Source organism: Erpetoichthys calabaricus, chromosome 15 (genome assembly GCF_900747795.2).
Source record: "Erpetoichthys calabaricus chromosome 15, fErpCal1.3, whole genome shotgun sequence".
Classification (NCBI taxonomy): Eukaryota; Metazoa; Chordata; class Cladistia; order Polypteriformes; family Polypteridae; genus Erpetoichthys; species Erpetoichthys calabaricus.
This window is the reverse complement of record NC_041408.2, coordinates 21193075-21211533: the sequence shown is the minus strand read 5'-3', so window position 1 is coordinate 21211533 and position 18459 is coordinate 21193075. Positions and strand designations below refer to the sequence as shown.

Sequence of the window (18459 nt, the reverse complement as noted above, 5' to 3'; positions counted from 1 at the left end):
CCATGTGGCAGTCAAGCTGCCATCTACTCTATTGGTGGAGCATGTAGTCCTGACTGGTTGTCTCCCCCTGTCCTTGCATCACACTGGCCATCTAGTCGGGTAATGTTCATTGCCCCATCCGGGTCAGGATGCCCACCCATGTGCATCGTCCATCACACTGCTCAGCAGTAAGGAAGTGTCTACAAGCCTGAAGACCTGAAAAAAGATGACCCCTGAAAGTCCGGACTATGGTTTTATATCACTAGCTGTCTTGCCCAGCCAATCACTACTCACATCTTCCAGGGTCCCCCAATACTAAGCGACGTCAAGTCACGCAACCTGCGCCCCCCTCTGATCAGGTGCAGTGTCCCTGTTTTAAACCTTCACCTCTCCCCACTTGTGCCTATGAATTGGAAACCACGTTATGCACCTCTGTAGGTAACGTTGGCAAATGTGCAGAAAACAATAAGCAGGAAGTCTTACACTAAACCTCAGAAATCAGACCAGCAGCAGCAGAACTGGAACGTGACGCTTGGGCGTTTTCTTTTGGACATCTTTATAGTGAGGAGATCACAATTTCAATAACATAACATAACATTCCCAAGTTTACTTCATCCTACCCAGGGCCTTATGTGGGTCAGGACTTATGCTGGCAGCACTGGTTGCACTTCACATGAGACGACAGTCCACCGCAGGGGGCCACTCTTTTACAAACGCACGCTCGTCCAAATGGCAGTCATCAGTGAAGTAAACCATCACTACGCTAATGGGACGTGTGAAGCACAAAAAAAACACATAGATATGAGGAAAATGTGCCAACTCGACACAGATGGTGATAGGGTCTCGGATTTGAGCACTGGGGGGCTGTGAGACAGCAGGGCTAACCTCTGTGCCCAGCAGTGCTAACATAAAACGCAGCGGGTGACATAAACCAAGCAGAGCAGTTTGTACCTCAAAGAAAAATACACCAAAGGGATTAAATATCAGCAATTAGTCTGGGATTGACGCTGAGGAAGAGTTTAGGCAGTAATTGACATATTAAAGCCAAAACATAACGCTTTACAATTAATATTTGAACCTTTCGGTTTGTAAGAGCAGCAGTCACACAAGAATCAATGTGCAGGATCGCCTAAGAAAATAAGAGCAACCACGGATTTCACCCTGTGGCGGACGGCCTAACTATACAAGGAGAGAGCATTTCCAGGACAGTTTCTCCCCTGGACCGACAGAGGGCAGCCCCCCTGGGCTTCCAGTGGGGTCTCAGGTCATGAGCATAGAAGCTCAACCCTGTTGGTGCCCGTGGCTGCCACCAGGGGGTGCATGGATGTTTTCAGAGCCCTATTTGGCAGCTCTTCTGCCACACCCTGAAACTTGTTGGGCACCTGGAGTCCTTCTGGGTGCTCTATAAAAAGGGGCAGAAGTCATGGGCCAGAGTCGGGAGGAAGAGAAGGAGTGGAGATGGAAGGACTGGCCGGAGAGAGAAGGGTCTGTGTTGTGCTCTGTGTACTGTGCTGTGGGGAGCAGAGAAAAGCGTGGGCTGTGTGGACTACACCGCTGTCCTGCCTGTCTGTGGCGGGGTAGGGTGGGGGATGAGTGCCTTGCAGTAACACTCTGGCACACTTAGTCAGTCAGCCAGTCATTGTCCAACCGGCTATATCCTAACACAGGGTCACGGGGGTCTGCTGGACAGGGCGCAAGGCAGGAGCAAATCCTGGGCAGGGCGCCAGCCCAACACAGGGCACACACACACACTTTGGACAATTTAGGACCGCCAATGCACCTAACCTGCATGTCTTTGGACTGCGGGAGGAAACCCATGCAGACACGAGGAGAACATGCAAACTCCATGCAGGGAGGACCCGGGAAGCAAATGCGGGTCTCCTAACTGCGAGGCAGCAGCGCTACCCACTGCGCCATCAAGCACACTTAGGCCCTACTGTAAAAGTTTACTTTTCACTGCCAATTACCATCCTCCATTTTGGTTATTAGAGAAACCTATGCATTACTTTGTTTCATTTCTTGATTTCAATACATAATTTTAATCTTTGGGGGTTATAATGCTCATCTATGTTTAAGTCAGTAAGGTGAATTCACTAAAGCACCCCCTACTGGTTAAATCTTAAAATTGCAGTTTAAAACCCCTTTAAAATAATAAATTATGTTAAATACTAAAACAGATATTTATTGAATTAATATTAGGGTTAAGAGTAACATTAGGGTTAAGATTAGGGCCCCAAGGAGAGTCTGTTTAGCCTTAGGGCTCTAATCCACGATCTTAAGATTGTAACAAATTTTTTTATTTTAGGCGGCCCAGACCCCTCAAAGACCCCGTTATCATCAAAGGCGACTGTGTACAGATGGTGCAGACCTATAAATATCTTGGAGTGCAGCTGGATGATAAATTAGACTGGACTGCCAATAGTGATGCGCTGTGCAAGAAAGGACAGAGCCGGTTATACTACCTTAGAAGGCTGGCGTCCTTCAACATCTGCAATAAGATGCTGCAGATGTTCTATCAGACGGTTGTGGCGAGCGCCATCTTCTACACGGTGGTGTGCTGGGGAGGCAGCATTAAGAGGAAAGACGCCTCACGTCTGGACAAACTGGTGAGGAAAGCAGGCTCTATTGTTAGCATGGAGCTGGACAGCTTGACATCTGTGGCAGAGTGACGAGCGCTCAGCAGGCTCCTATCAATTATGGAGAATCCACTGCATCCACTAAACAGGATCATCTCCAGACAGAGGAGCAGCTTCAGCGACAGACTGCAGTCAAAGTCCTGCTCCACTGACAGACTGAGAAGATCGTTCCTCCCCCAAACTATGCGACTCTTCAATTCCACCCGGGGGGGTAAATGTTAACATTATACATAGTTATTGTCTGTTTTTCACCTGCATTATTATCTTTCTTTAATTTAATATTATTTATTGTATCAGTATGCTGCTGCTGGAGAATATGAATTTCCCATTGGGATTAATAAAGTATCTATCTATCTATCTATCTATCTATCTATCTATCTATCTATCTATCTATCTATCTATCTATCTATCTATCTATCTATCTATCTATCTATCTATCTATCTATCAAAGGTGCTATATTGCGCCCGACCCAACACAGATTGGAGACGGGAGGCACGTATAAAAATAAATAAACTGTTTATTTTCTTCAGGTGGAGGGCACGTCTTCCCCGTGTCCCCCAGCCACAACACAGTCCCAAGCACAAACTCAAAACACCAAAACACTCCTCTCTGGCACCACCACTCCTCCACAAGCTTTGTCCTTCTCCACCTGACTCTGGCCACTGAGTGGTGGTTGCTGGCTCCTTTTATGGCCCACCCAGAAGTGCTCCAGGTGCTTGATCACCTGTTTCCGGTTGCACTCCCAGGTGGGGCTGAAGATTTGTCCAGATGGACTCAGGAGCCCATGCAGCACCCCCTGGTGGCCACCACCAGAACCCAACAGGGCTGTGTAGAACTCCATGTTCCATGGAGCACTGCAGGAGGCTGAGGCATCGCTCCAACCCAGGGGGCCGGTCATCCAGCATCCAGAGGGAGGTACTGCACCGTCCAGGGCTGCTCCCCCTGAATACAGTGCATCCGGAAAGTATTCACAGTGCATCACTTTTTCCACATTTTGTAATGTCACAGCCTTATTCCAAAATGGATTCAATTCATTTTTTTCCTCAGAATTCTACACACAACACCCCATAATGACAACGTGAAAAAAAGTTTACTTGAGATTGTTGCAAATTTATTAAAAATAAAAACATTGAGAAGTCACATGTACATAAGTATTCACAGCCTTTGCCATGAAGCTCAAAGTTGAGCTCAGGTGCATTCTGTTTTCCCTGATCATCCTTGAGATGTTTCTGCAGCTTAATTGGAGTCCACCTGTGGTAAAGTCAGACTGTCTATATAAGGTCCCACAGTTGACAGTTCATGTCAGAGCACAAACCAAGCATGAAGTCAAAGGAATTGTCTGTAGACCTCCGAGACAGGATTTTCTCAAGGCACAAATCTGGGGAAGGTTACAGAAAAATTTCTGTTGCTTTGAAGGTCCCAATGAGCATAGTGGCCTTCATCATCCATAAGTGGAAGAAGTTCAAAACCACCAGGACTCTTCCTAGAGCTGGCCGGCCATCTAAACTGATCGATCGGGGGAGAAGGGCCTTAGTCAGGGAGGTGACCAAGAACCCGATGGTCACTCTGTCAGAGCTCCTGAGGTCCTCTGTGGAGAGAGGAAAACCTTCCAGAAGGACAACCATCTCTGCAGCAATCCACCAATCAGGCCTGTATGGTAGAGTGGCCAGACGGAAGCCACTCCTTAGTAAAAGGCACATGGCAGCCCGCCTGGAGTTTGCCAAAAGGCACCTGAAGGACTCTCAGACCATGAGAAAGAAAATTCTCTGGTCTGATGAGACAAAGATTGAACTCTTTGGTGTGAATGCCAAGCGTCACTTTGGAGGAAACCTGGCACCATCCCTACAGTGAAACATGGTGGTGGCAGCATCATGCTGTGGGGATGTTTTTCAGCGGCAGGAACTGGGAGACTAGTCAGGATAAAGGGAAAGATGACTGCAGCAATGTACAGAGACATCCTGGATGAAAACCTGCTCCAGAGCGCTCTTGACCTCAGACTGGGGCGACGGTTCATCTTTCAGCAGGACAACGACCCTAAGCACACAGCCAAGATATCAAAGGAGTGGCTTCAGGACAACTCTGTGAATGTCCTTGAGTGGCCCAGCCAGAGCCCAGACTTGAATCCGATTGAACATCTCTGGAGAGATCTTAAAATGGCTGTGCACCGACGCTTCCCATCCAACCAGATGGAGCTTGAGAGGTGCTGCAAAGAGGAATGGGCGAAACTGGCCAAAGATAGGTGTGCCAAGCTTGTGGCATCATATTCAACAAGACTTGAGGCTGGAATTGCTGCCAAAGGTGCATCGACAAAGTATTGAGCAAAGGCTGTGAATACTTATGTACATGGGATTTCTCAGCTTTTTTATTTTTAATAAATTTGCAAAAACCTCAGGTAAACTTTTCATTATGGGGTGGTGTGTATAGAATTCTGAGGAAAAAAATGAATTTAATCCATTTTGGAATAAGGCAATAGAATATAACAAAATGTGGGAAAAAGTGATGTGCTGTGAATACTTTCTGGATGCACTGTAGATAGTGAAGGGGCGTCCCAGCCGGGCATGGGACCCAGCCGTCTGCCACAACATCATGGTTGAAATTTTACTAACTTTAGGTTCAGGATTGTAGTAGGGGTAGGGGATAGACTAGAATGAAAATTAGGGTTTAATTTTTTGGTCAGAAATTATATTATTAAGCTGTTCAATAAAGAAATTTACCAGTGCTTGTATAGCTTCTGGTGTGATAAATTGTTGTGTCCTGGTAAGAACAGTTGAAGGGTTCACTAAAACAAAAGGTTTCAAATAATTTGACTAAACTCCTGTACTCCTTTATATCTACCTTTGGCGGCACTTGTGCAAAATAAAATTTTGAATTTGGAAAATATTCCTAAAAGGTTCCAATCAAATCTTTCGCAGTCGCCTGCAGGTTTTCCGAGATAATATTATAACTGATAGAGAGGAAAGTTATAGTGCAAAGAGGACAGTACTATATAAGAAAATAAAAAATGGAAATTCAATGTAGAAACTCAGGGAGGAAACAAGGAAGTCAAAGAAAGGGTCACCATTTTATCACTTTACCTTAGCTGAGGCCATCCGTATGATAAACTAGGCCGCCTTAAACTGCTTGCAGTCTCACTGGCCCTTCTTCATAACAGACGCAAACAAAGTAGTGATGAACACCTCTCAGCAGGCGCCGTGATTCATTTCAAATGGTCTTACATTTAACAGCCTCACATGTGCAAACAGCAGTCTGGTGGTGCTTTTTATATTCTTTGCCCTGATGTTTCTCTTGATTAAACTGAAAGAGAACAAAAATCGACCTCTGCGTGATTCCTGCCAAGAGACAGTGACCACAGTGAGATCGGCTCTGCTGAAGCTTAACATTGTCATTTAAACTTTGGCAAACCACACCATGCAACCGTCACCTTATCAATTCAGTTCTGAGCGAGAAGAGTGAATATTCTGATTGTTGTCGTACAAGCCAATCTTAGAACGTTAAAGCTTTGACTTTGTGTTTGCCTAATTTGAACAGAGTATAAATATATATACTTCTTTAACAGGTTTGACCACCCTAACCCACTCTCACTCTCACCTCGGAGTACTGCACCCTCCACACATCCTTCTGCTGATACCAGCATAGGAGAGACATCCCCACCCATAATTACAGCAGCGCAGGTGAGCAGAGAGCTGAGGAGACTTCGTGCCAGCAAAGCAGCGGGTCCAGATGGAGTATCGCCACGACTGCTGAAGGTCTGTGCATCGGAGCTGGGGGGTCCTCTACAGCGCATCTTCAACCTGAGCCTGGAACAGGGGAGAGTCCTGAGGCTTTGGAAAACATCTTGTATCACTCCAGTCCCAAAGGTATCACGTCCTAGTGAGCTGAATGACTTTCGGCCTGTTGCTCTGACATCACATGTGATGGAGACCATGGAGAGGCTGCTGCTTCACCACCTTAGGCCACAGGTTCAACACGCCCTCGACCCTCTGCAGTTTGCATATCAGGAGAAGGTGGGAGCGGAGGATGCCATCATCTATATGCTACACCGATGCCTCTCCCACTTGGACAGAGGCAGTGGTGCTGTAAGAATTATGTTTCTAGACTTCTCTAGTGCCTTCAACACAATCCAACCTCTGCTCCTTAGGGACAAGCTGACAGAGATGGGATTAGATTCATACCTGGTGGCATGGATCGTGGACTATCTTAAAGACAGACCTCAGTATGTGCGTCTTGGGAACTGCACGTTTGACATTGTGGTCAGAAGCACAGGAGCGCCACAGGGGACTGTACTTTCTCCGGTCCTGTTCAGCCTATATACATCGGACTTCCAATACAACTCGGAGTCCTGCCACGTGCAAAAGTTTGCTGATGACACTGCTATTGTGGGCTGCATCAGGAATGGGCTGGAGGAGGAGTATAGGGACCTAATCAATGACTTTGTTAAATGGTGCGACTCAAATCACCTACAACCGAACACCAGCAAAACCAAGGAGCTGGTGGTGGATTTTAGGAGGCCCAGACCCCTCATGGACCCTGTGATCATCAGAGGTGACTGTGTGCAGATGGTACAGACATATAAATATCTGGGAGAGCAGCTGGATGATACACTGGTCTGGACTGCCAATACTGATGCGCTGTGCAAGAAAGGACAGAGCCGACTATACTTCCTTAGAAGGCTGGCGTCCTTCAACATCTGCAATAAGATGCTGCAGATGTTCTATCAGACGGTTGTGGCGAACGCCCTCTTCTACGCGGTGGTGTGCTGGGGAGGCAGCATTAAGAAGAAAGACGCCTCACGCCTGAACAAACTGGTGAGGAAGGCAGGCTCTATTGTTGGCATGGAGCTGGACAGTTTAACATCTGTGGCAGAGCGACGGGCGCTCAGCAGGCTCCTATCAATTATGGAGAATCCACTGCATCCACTAAACAGGATCATCTCCAGACAGAAGAGCAGCTTCAGCGACAGACTGCTGTCACTGTCCTGCTCCACTGACAGACTGAGAAAATCATTCCTCCCCCAAACTATGCGACTCTTCAATTACACCCGGGGGGTAAACGTTAACATTTAACATTATACATAGTTATTGTCTGTTTTTCACCTGCATTATTATCAATCTTTAATTTAATATTATTTATTGTATCAGTATGCTGCTGCTGGAGAATGTGAATTTCCCATTGGGATTAATAAAGTATCTATCTATCTATCTATCTATCTATCTATCTATCTATCTATCTATCTATCTATCTATCTATCTATCTATCTATCTATCTATCTATCTATCTATCTATCTATCTATCTATCTATCTATCTATCTATCTATCTATCTATCTAAATTTCTTTCATAGCCATAGACAATGGTATGGTCTTTTCCCCTGTAAGTTAATATGAGATAGAACTTTCTTGCTATAACTGAGATACAGAGTGATAATTAGAATAGATCTTAAAAGACTCAGTTTCAGCATAGAAATGGGATAGACATACAGGTGTCTGACTGTTCTTAAATGGTTCAGAAACGTTTAGAAGTGATTTGTAACGATTAGAAATGAAACAAGATTTAAGTTTTGAGCAGAATTTTTTCATAACATGAATGTTTCTCTTTTTTTGCTATATCAATTTTCTCTTTTTTGTGTGAACTCTTTTACTTTGAATTTTTACTAAAGCTTTTAAAACATGAAGAAGTTTCATCTTCGTAATCACTTAGATGCATCAGGCTTTTGCTGAATCTCAATTTTTTTTTTTTGTTCTTTATTTCGCCTTATACAATTTCTTGTATTAGGAATTTGTTAGTTTTCGCATGGGGTCAGAGCGCAGGGTCAGCCATTGTACAGCACCCCTGGAGCAATTACAGGTTAAGGGCCTTGTTCAAGGGCCCAGCAGAGTAGGATCTCTTTTGGCAGTGGCAGGGATTCGAACCAAAAACCTTTGGGATACCAGCGCAGAATGCCAGAGCTGCTGAACTTTGGCAATTTTCATCTACAGTTGTCAAAGCTGCTTCCTCCCAGTTCCTGGATGCTCTCTTTGTAGGCTTTACATTCAGAGGATTTGGATTGGTTCCCTGCCTGGAAGAACATTAAAAAGGAGGAAACCCAGCATCTGGTGATGTCCATGAGTTCAAGACTTCAGGCTGTCATTGCCAGCAAAGGGTTTTCAACCAAGTATTAGAAATGAACATTTTATTTCCAGTTATTTCATTTGTCCAATTACTTTTGCGGCCCTGAAATGAAGGGATTGTGTTCAAAAAATGCTTTAGTTGCCTCACATTTTTATGCAATCGTTTTGTTCACCCCACTGAATTAAAGCTGAAAGTCTGCACTTCAACTGCATCTGAGTTGTTTCATTTAAAATTCATTGTGGTAATGTACAGAACCAAAATTAGAAAAAAGTTGTCTCTGTCCAAATATTTATGGACCTAACTGTAAGTGATGGTATTGGATTCTGAGCTTGGTTGCAAGCTGCAAGCTGTAGTAATAATAATAATAATAATAATAATAGGTCATATCCTAAGGAAGGCACTATCTATTAAATAGACTTCAGTCTCTTTCTAACACTCGGCGATAGGAATGGACCCGGTTATTATGTTGTATTACGGCATGAACTCAAACGGACTATTAATAATAATTAAAAGAAGAAGAAGATTACCAGAATACAATCCTTTTCAGAATATCTTACCAGAATACAAACCTTTATTGGTAACGTTGGCTGCTAACGCAACTTCATACCAAAAAGGTGCAGTTCAGATAAACTGAAACGCCAGAACCCCGACGAAGAATAACTTGAGGATGCATCTTTGCGTTTGATCCGACAGAGGGAGACAAAAAACCAAACTATAAAAACAGCCGGTCGTTTTAAGAGGCAGCCACTGTGTTATCATGGAAACAAACGGCTCTGCGAAACCTAAGGATGGCAATTAAAACTGTGTCCAGAAGAGGGCGCAATGACTCGATGCGGAACTGAGAGAGAGAGCGAGAGAGAGAGAGAGAGAGAGAGAAACTCAGTGTAAGGTTGTCTCCTCTGAAGCGGATACATGAAGACGCCAGCAGATGTGGGAGGACGGTCCTGTACAAAGTAGTAGCATCCCAGAGCCCTGAGCCGTGCCTTTCCAAAGAGGACTGAATGACGAGGCAGGATGGCCGGGGGAAGGAGAGGACTTGTGGCCCCTCAAAACACGTTCCTGGAAAATATTGTTAGGCGGTCTAATGGTAAGGAATAATGCACATTTATAGATTTCATCACGCACAAATACGAACGTCCATTAGCTTACCGCATTACAGCACAATCCAGTAGTTTTGCTTTTTTTTCTCTTTGTTTTAGGAAGCTGCAGGGTTAAAAAAACGAAATAGCTTTCGAACTTTAATGATATTGTTTCAGTTGCTTCAGTTAAAGAGACAAATAGAATGAATGATTTGAAACGGTGCCGGTTTGGAGTGCAGCGCTGACCAAGTACGCTACTGGCTCTCTGGACTTCGAGGGGCAGCGCCATAGGGTGTCATTATTTTTTTTATTAATTATTTATTTTTGTTAACAACGATCACGTTTACCTCTTCATAACCGGATAAAAAGTTTTCACGGCTAAATGGTTTGGCTTCATTCAATTCATTTGCCCGCTGATAATTCTCATATGCTGTAAATCGCACCCAGGATGTAAAACATTAAAAGTTCCGCAACATTTCCCCAAGATCCTCGATATGCAATATGTTAGCCTCGCTAAGAGAATCATAATCAATGACGGGGAACTATTTGATTGGAGAAGTTCATAAAATAATAGCGCAGACAAGCAAAGCACCGCGACTGGTGCATCGAGATGAGCTCCGCCGACAATTTGGGTTTTATTGTTTTCTACTTTATGAGCGCATTAAAACTTTGTTTGTTAAACTGTTTGCATAAATGCTACGAAATGGAATTAAAAATAAACCAGGGCTGGCTTTCTAAAGGGAGAGAAAGCCGCGTTTTCAATAATTAAACAAGATGCCGAAAAAAGCGCAACAGCATTGAAATGTAGGGAAGACACCGCAGCTAAGAGTAAGAGCTAATTATAATCCTTTTAAGAGCAAGTTTAAAAAGATGACAGTCATTTACTCCGTTTTGAAAGGCAATTCCATAGCCCCCACCATGCACACACACACACAACCCAGCAGCCTGTATTGCTGCATTAAATTGTTTATTACGGTGGCCCGATTAAGTAGGTGCTCGCATGGTTCGCTAACTAATAACTGAAAGATTAAAGCTTTGGAGCGTGAAATTATTTTGATTTTTGAAAATTGGATAGTCGCAGCATCCTAATGGCTGCTCGATTGTTCGGATGCGGTGTGTCTCGATACTGTACTGTACACGAGGACCTGCTGCCTCCGCTGCATTTTCGTGTTTTATTTTTTCTCCCCGAAAATGAAACGCGTTACATGAATGCCCCTCTCAGAACTAATAAAGTCCCCCTCCCGATTAAATGATCATTTTAACATTTCCCAGATGCCAGTTACGTATCCTTAATGTGCCAAACGAATGCCGGTGTTACTTATTTAATTTGACTTTTATTTTAATTTTGCAGGCTTGATCAGTTAACAATAAATAAAGAACGCTGACTGAGAATGGGGATAAACTGCATTATTTCAAAGTAGTACACGTAAACTGACGAAATCGCTACAATGCATGTATTTTTAAAGGGCGACTCCGTGTCCAAAGCATGGGAAGCCCCCTTCGTAAGCGGCGGTGCGAGTTAAGTGTGTAAGCCGAGCGGAGGATGCCGCAGGTCCGCTCCGTCTTATGACCCTCTGAGCTTCCAGATTCCGGCCAGTCCCGCCTCACAATTATTTCCACCGATCGGCTCATAAATTATACATTGTTTAAGGGGGCTATTCTAACCTTTTTAAAATGTTCAAATTCAGCAGCCGATCGCCGGTCCACAGTGGGGCATCTGAAATCTGCGCTCCGCAAGTCCGCTGCGTACACGACGTGGATAAAAACGACACGCCAGAATTAGTTTGAAAAAGTCGAGCTGTGCGCTGACAGTAAAATTTGATCGATGCGTCACCGCCTGATTTCGTTTTTCAGTTAAACAGAATGCTTAACGGATTTTACTGAAATGATGAGACCCGCGATGTGCTTATAATAGTCTGCTTACTGAGCCCGTCGGCTCATCGGCATACAGAAATCCTGTCGATAATACACCTGCCTGCTAACACAGACTCGCAGAAAGTATGTCGAGAAAGGGCAGCACTCCGTTTTCTACCAACGGTGTTACGTTTCAGTGTCTAATGCCAGTAATTTAGTCCGATTATTAAACTCAGTTACGAACTGATGAAGACGCTGTCTGCTGCCGTTGTCACGCCGTTTAAACTCTTAAGTGGCGAGGGGGCTGAGGCCAAAAAGCTCCCAGGTCCTGATCACGACACCTCCATTTGAAGGAGATTTCATTTACTAAAATACTGAAGAGACTATTGATTGAGTGTTCTTGTTTTCGATGTTTACTTACAAGGCTCTTGAACCCCGTGTCCCTGTGAGTTTCCACCGGCGCCTTTAACTGAGGCTAGGGATCTGCACTGGCAGTCGGAAGGTTGCCGGTTCGAATCCCGAAAATGCCAATAGGGACTCTGCTCTGTTGGGCCCTTAACCTGCAATTGCTGAGCGCTTTGAGTAGTGAGAAAAGCGCTATATAAATGCAAAGAATTATTAACTTGGACGTGATGTCGAGTCCTGGACGAACACTCTTATTGTACGTCTGCTGCCCTTTCTAATGGCCTTTCACTGGTTTGTGTGGCTCCTCCCGTAGAACTGTTGCTTGACAAGGGGGTCGTTTCTTTCGGGGATGGGCTGCTTGCACGTGAAGTCGGTTCTTTAAGCTTCGAAAAGGTTCCTAATAAGTGGATAAGATGGAAATCTGTTACGTTGTAGCAACCTACGACACGGACACTTAGTGGGGTTGTCCTTTTAAAATAAGGAGCCCACTGGCAGATCTATTAAAACTTATTTATGGATAAGAATATGACAAGAAAAAAAAACGAATTCAGTCATGTTCAGCACTTTCAGACAATGAGTTGGAGAAGTTTAAAATAAAATGTTCTTGTTAAGTTACTGCAGTCACTTCGTGCTCAAAACACAAAGCCAATTTAACGGAGGTCTTTGTGTAGAATTAACGGAATCCCTCTCATTTAACGCAAATGTCATATGTTCAGTAAACTTTTTTTAGTTGATCAATCCCTTTATTTCACTCTATATGAATAAAAATTGTGGACGGCGGTTGGATTTAACAAACGCGCAGTACAAACAAAGGAGTCTGAGCGTGTGGTGGGTCACTTTCGACCAGTAAGATACACAAGTTCTGTTTGGGCCGACTGCGCTTTTCAGGTCATCTTAGCAGTAACTACTGGACACTGTCGTACTGGACTGTGACGTGGGGTTACAAAAAGCTCAACAACCCCACAAAAACCCATTGCGCTTACCGAAAGTCTTGAGCCGCCTGTCTGCCTGCCCGTCAACCGAAGGGCCGGCTCTTCACGCGCAACATCAGATTTTATAAAATTATCGGATTGTCATGTACATCAAACTTGATTAGCTTGGGGTACATCGACTGAATTGAATTGTGTGGAGAGAGAACGGGAATGGCATGTGCTGAGGATCAGAAAAAGATCAATTACGAGGAAAACGAACATCAAAACGGAGTAATGAAAACAGCGGATTGACATGTTTGGTAAAAGAACACGTCACAACTGAATTGTATTAGGGTGACATCTAAAAAAATAACTCAATGAAACTGGGAAATGTTAAGTAAAACAGCAAACAGAATTATTTTATGTTAAACTGACTTGAATTAAATACATACATAAACTAAGCAGCTGTCTGAATGGCGCCTGCTGGAGAGTGAAATAAATCAAAGGAAACTCTAAAGGGCGGGGCTTAAGGGGATCACAGATGTTACCCTAATGGCGTCACTCTGATTGGTCAGCTTTATGTTTAAGAGCGTCATCGTCTCACCGGCCAGTGTGAGTCTCCTGTCATGGACTTTGTCACCTTTTTTAAATGTGTCACCTGTGAGAGACTTTGCCACCTTTTAGTTTTAAGAGAGTTGTTGTCACTGGCCAGTGTGAGTGTCTTATGATGGACTTTGTCACCTTTAAGTTTTAAATGTGTTGTTGTCTAACCGGCCAGTGTGAGTGTCCTGTCATGACCTTGTCACCTTTTATGTTTAAACGTGTCTTCCTGTGATGGCCTTTGTCACCTTTTACTTTTAAGAGCGTCATCCTGTGATGGCCTTTGTCACCTTTTATGTTTAAACGTGTCTTCCTGTGATGGCCTTTGTCACCTTTTACTTTTAAGAGTGTCATCCTGTGATGGCCTTTGTCACCTTTTATGTTTAAACGTGTCTTCCTGTGATGGCCTTTGTCACCTATTATGTTTAAACGTGTCTTCCTGTGATGGCCTTTGTCACCTTTTACTTTTAAGAGTGTCATCCTGTGATGGCCTTTGTCACCTTTTATTTTTAAGAGTGTCATCCTGTGATGGTCTTTGTCACCTTTTATGTTTAAACATGTCTTCCTGTGATGGCCTTTGTCACCTTTTACTTTTAAGAGTGTCATCCTGTGATGGCCTTTGTCACCTTTTACTTTTAAGAGCGTCATCCTGTGATGGCCTTTGTCACCTTTTACTTTTAAGAGTGTCTTCCTGTGATGGCCTTTGTCACCTTTTGTGTTTAAACGTGTCTTCCTGTGATGGCCTTTGTCACCTTTTACTTTTAAGAGCGTCATCCTGTGATGGCCTTTGTCACCTTTTACTTTTAAGAGTGTCATCCTGTGATGGCCTTTGTCACCTTTTACTTTTAAGAGTGTCTTCCTGTGATGGCCTTTGTCACCTTTTATGTTTAAACGTGTCTTCCTGTGATGGCCTTTGTCACCTTTTACTTTTAAGAGTGTCATCCTGTGATGGCCTTTGTCACCTTTTATTTTTAAGAGTGTCATCCTGTGATGGTCTTTGTCACCTTTTATGTTTAAACGTGTCTTCCTGTGATGGCCTTTGTCACCTTTTACTTTTAAGAGTGTCATCCAGTGATGGCCTTTGTCACTTTTTATTTTTAAGAGTGTCGTCGTCTCACTGGCTCTCATCCCGTCCAGGGTTAGTCCTGTGCCTCACAGTCTGTCTCCCCCAGAACTAGACAAATTTGTTATTATTATTATTATTATTATTATTATTCATGTGTTTATTTTATTGTGTCTCCTTTTTAAAATATATGACATTACCCGGCTAATGTGAATTCCTTGCAGCCGCCTCATTCCTTTGCCCGTGACTGTATGCCGGCCATGACCAGATCCACTTTGACCTAAACTGATGTTGTTGCTCTTGTTGTCCTCCATATTCAACTACAGATTTCTTTCCTCTACAATATGCCAGCTTTACTTCTTTTTGTTTCTTTACAGAGTACGACGAGATCAAATGTAAAAAGCCAGCAAGTGTTTTGTGTTTGTGGTGTTGTTCAATTGCTTAACGATTTTTCTTTGTTTTAACTTTTTCAGTTTGGACATTGTCACATAGGCAGACAGGTATATGCCAAGCTGTCACAGTCTGTGCTTATGATCTCCTCTGCTCTCATTCTTTGTGATCTTTCTCTGCTTCTTGTTCTATACCAATTTCTGTTAATTTACAAAAGACCAGGAGTCTTGTGCTTGTAAAGCGGAGTGCCGCCTGTTCAGGGCTCTGGGGTCTCACGACTCTCCTGACTATCAGAGTGATCTTCAAAAAGCAAACAGCTGCAGTCGTCCTGTAAACTGCTCGGCCTACCAGCTGATGCCCACTCCAAAGCTTTGGTCTGCACTTACGACTGTAAAGTAACAAATGTTGGCATGGAACATCCTAACACCACATTGTGTTGTGCTCATCCTGATGATACTGTACGCTCCATGTTTGTTCAATTCCGGAGCCGTGTTTGCTTTGTCGCCCTTTACCGGTCAGGCTCTTTGTCTTTTCCCCCCCTCCATGTTTCTTGCCAGTTGCGTTTTCGTTCATGTGATTAATGTACGACATGCTTGATGGACTGGCTGCACTGTGGACTCCCCTTGTTTCCCTTTTATTGCATGCCTTCAGTAGATCTGATGCTTAACTCACCTCTGAAATCTTTCTGCTCCTGTTCTCTACTGTACATCGTCCAACGTTGGGAGAGATGCGCTGGAAACGGGAGGCTGTGCATCTGATCACACAAAACAGACGCCAATGCCTAGTGGCACGGCTCTGACCGACTCTCGGCATCTCAGTTTAAAGGCGAGGCTCCAGTCCGAGTGTGCCAAGTGATGGCAGAGACCTCCGCTGGGCACTGCCATACGGGGCTTGGACTTGCCATGATTTCGACTGTTTGTTTGGCGTAGTGGTCAGCACTGCTGCGTCATAAGTTCAGGGAGCTAGTTTTAGGTCTCCATCTTGGTGGGCTTTATCAAGGCACCCAAAGGTGAAGCTCTTAGGCTGACCCTTGTGGGCGGATGGATGTGACCAGCAGGATCAGCGTGATGGACTATGATGGACTGGCATCGTGTCACACATGGGCTAGTGGGCCTGATTCTGAAATGGAAAAGGCACAATTAGAAACTAACTGGAAATGAGTTGACATGGCGTGTGTGCTAACAACCGCTAACGAGCGTCTCCAGTTGGAAGCGAATGTCGTTCTACGTAGCTAATAAATGAAATAATTACCATCTAATTGGTTAATAAATCTTAGCGTCTCTGCTTCTGAAGATGTAGGCTTGTGAAGAGAGTGCAGGATCATTTGATGGATTGAGTGAGTTTAGCATGAAAACCCTGGGCCAGTGACCTGTCCTCCATTTGTAACGTTCTTCAAGCAGATGATGACTTTTAGAAAAAATAAGAGACTGTGCTTGGAAAATGTTTTATTAAAAAATTGGGAGTCGTCTCCCCTCTACTTTCTCCTATACTCAGATATGGGGTTGGATATTTGAGGAGCAAATTAAAGAACCATCAACAACAAATCAAATCAAATTAATAACGTAGTGAACAAGCATTATAAAGCCTTGCGGTGGGCTGGCACCCTGCCTGGGATTTGTTCCTGCCTTGTGCCCTGTGTTGGCTGGGACTGGCTCCAGCAGACCCCCGTGACCCTGTGTTAGGATATAGCAGGTTGGATAAAGACTGACTGACTAACAATTATTATAAAAAAAAAGTAGAATAAATCGGACTCTGCAGCTGCATGAATACAAAAGTACCAGTTCCGGTTATCGGAAATCGTTCAAAAGTTGATGGAAATCTACATTTTGTACCAAATACTTGTGTGCAAAATTTGGTTGACCTGAGTGAGAGCGAACTCAAGTTATTACGTTTACATATAAACACACAGACACACACAGACAGACAGACAGACAGACAGAGACACACACAGACAGACACACAGATAGACAGACACACACACAGACAGACAGACACAGACACACACACAGACAGATACACAGATAGACAGACACACACACAGACAGACAGACACAGACACACACACAGACAGATACACAGACAGACAGACACACACACAGACACACACACAGAGACAGACCCACACACACAGACAGACACATAGACAGACAGACACACAGATACACAGACAGACAAACACACACACACACACACAGAGACAGACAGACACACACAGACAAAGACAGACACACATACACACACAGACAGACAGACACACAGACAAACACACACAGACAGACACACACGCAGACAGACACACACACAGGCAGACAGACATATACACAGACACACACACAAAGAGACAGACACACACACAGACAGACAGATAGAGACAGACACACAGACAGACATATACACAGACACCGACAGACAGACACACAGACACACAAAGACTGACACTCAGACAGACAGACACATACAGACAGACAGACATACACAGACACACAGACAGACAGACACACAGACAGACAGACATATACACAGACACACACGGACACAGACAGACACACAGACAGACAGACAGAAACACACAGACAGGCACACACACAGACTGACACACAGACAGACATACACAGACACACACGGACACAGACAGACACACAGACAGACATATACACAGACACAGACAGACAGACACACAGACAAACACAAACAGACACACACACAGACAGACACACAGACACACACGGACACAGGCAGACATGCACACAGACAGACAGACAGACACACACAGACAGGCACACAGACACACACAGACTGACACACAGACAGACAGACACACACAGACACAGACAGACACACAGACACAGACAGACAGACACACAGACAAACACAAACAGACACACACACAGACAGACACACAGACACACACGGACACAGACAGACATGCACACAGACAGACAGACAGACACACACAGACAGGCACACAGACACACACAGACTGACACACAGACAGACAGACACACACAGACACAGACAGACACACAGACAGACATATACACAGACACAGACACACACAGACACAGACAGACAGACACACAGACAAACACAGACAGACACACACAGACAGACAGACAGACACAGACACACACACAGACAGATACACAGACAGACATACAGACACACACACAGACACACAGACAGACACACACACAAACAGACACAGACAGACAGACACACAGACAGACAGACAAACACAGACAGACACACAGACAGACAAACACACACTCACACACACACACAGAGACAGACATACACACAGACAGACAGACACACACAGACAAAGACAGACACACATACACACACAGACAGACAGACACACAGACAAACACACACAGACAGACACACACGCAGACAGACACACACACAGGCATACAGACACAGACAGACACACA

At 44.4% G+C, this 18459-nt stretch overlaps 1 protein-coding gene across 3 annotated transcripts in view; it reads left to right on the top strand.

The window, feature by feature from the left end:
* Positions 1-9601: 9601 nt before the first annotated feature.
* The window catches only part of LOC114643083 (potassium voltage-gated channel subfamily H member 1), an 846735-nt gene continuing 837877 nt past the window's right edge, over positions 9602-18459 (top strand). For all 3 annotated transcript variants that reach the window (XM_051919675.1, XM_051919676.1, XM_051919677.1), the window contains exon 1: positions 9602-9810. In XM_051919675.1, the coding sequence (XP_051775635.1) occupies positions 9738-9810 (73 nt within the window). In that variant the 5' untranslated portion in view covers positions 9602-9737. The remainder of the gene's footprint in view (positions 9811-18459) is intronic.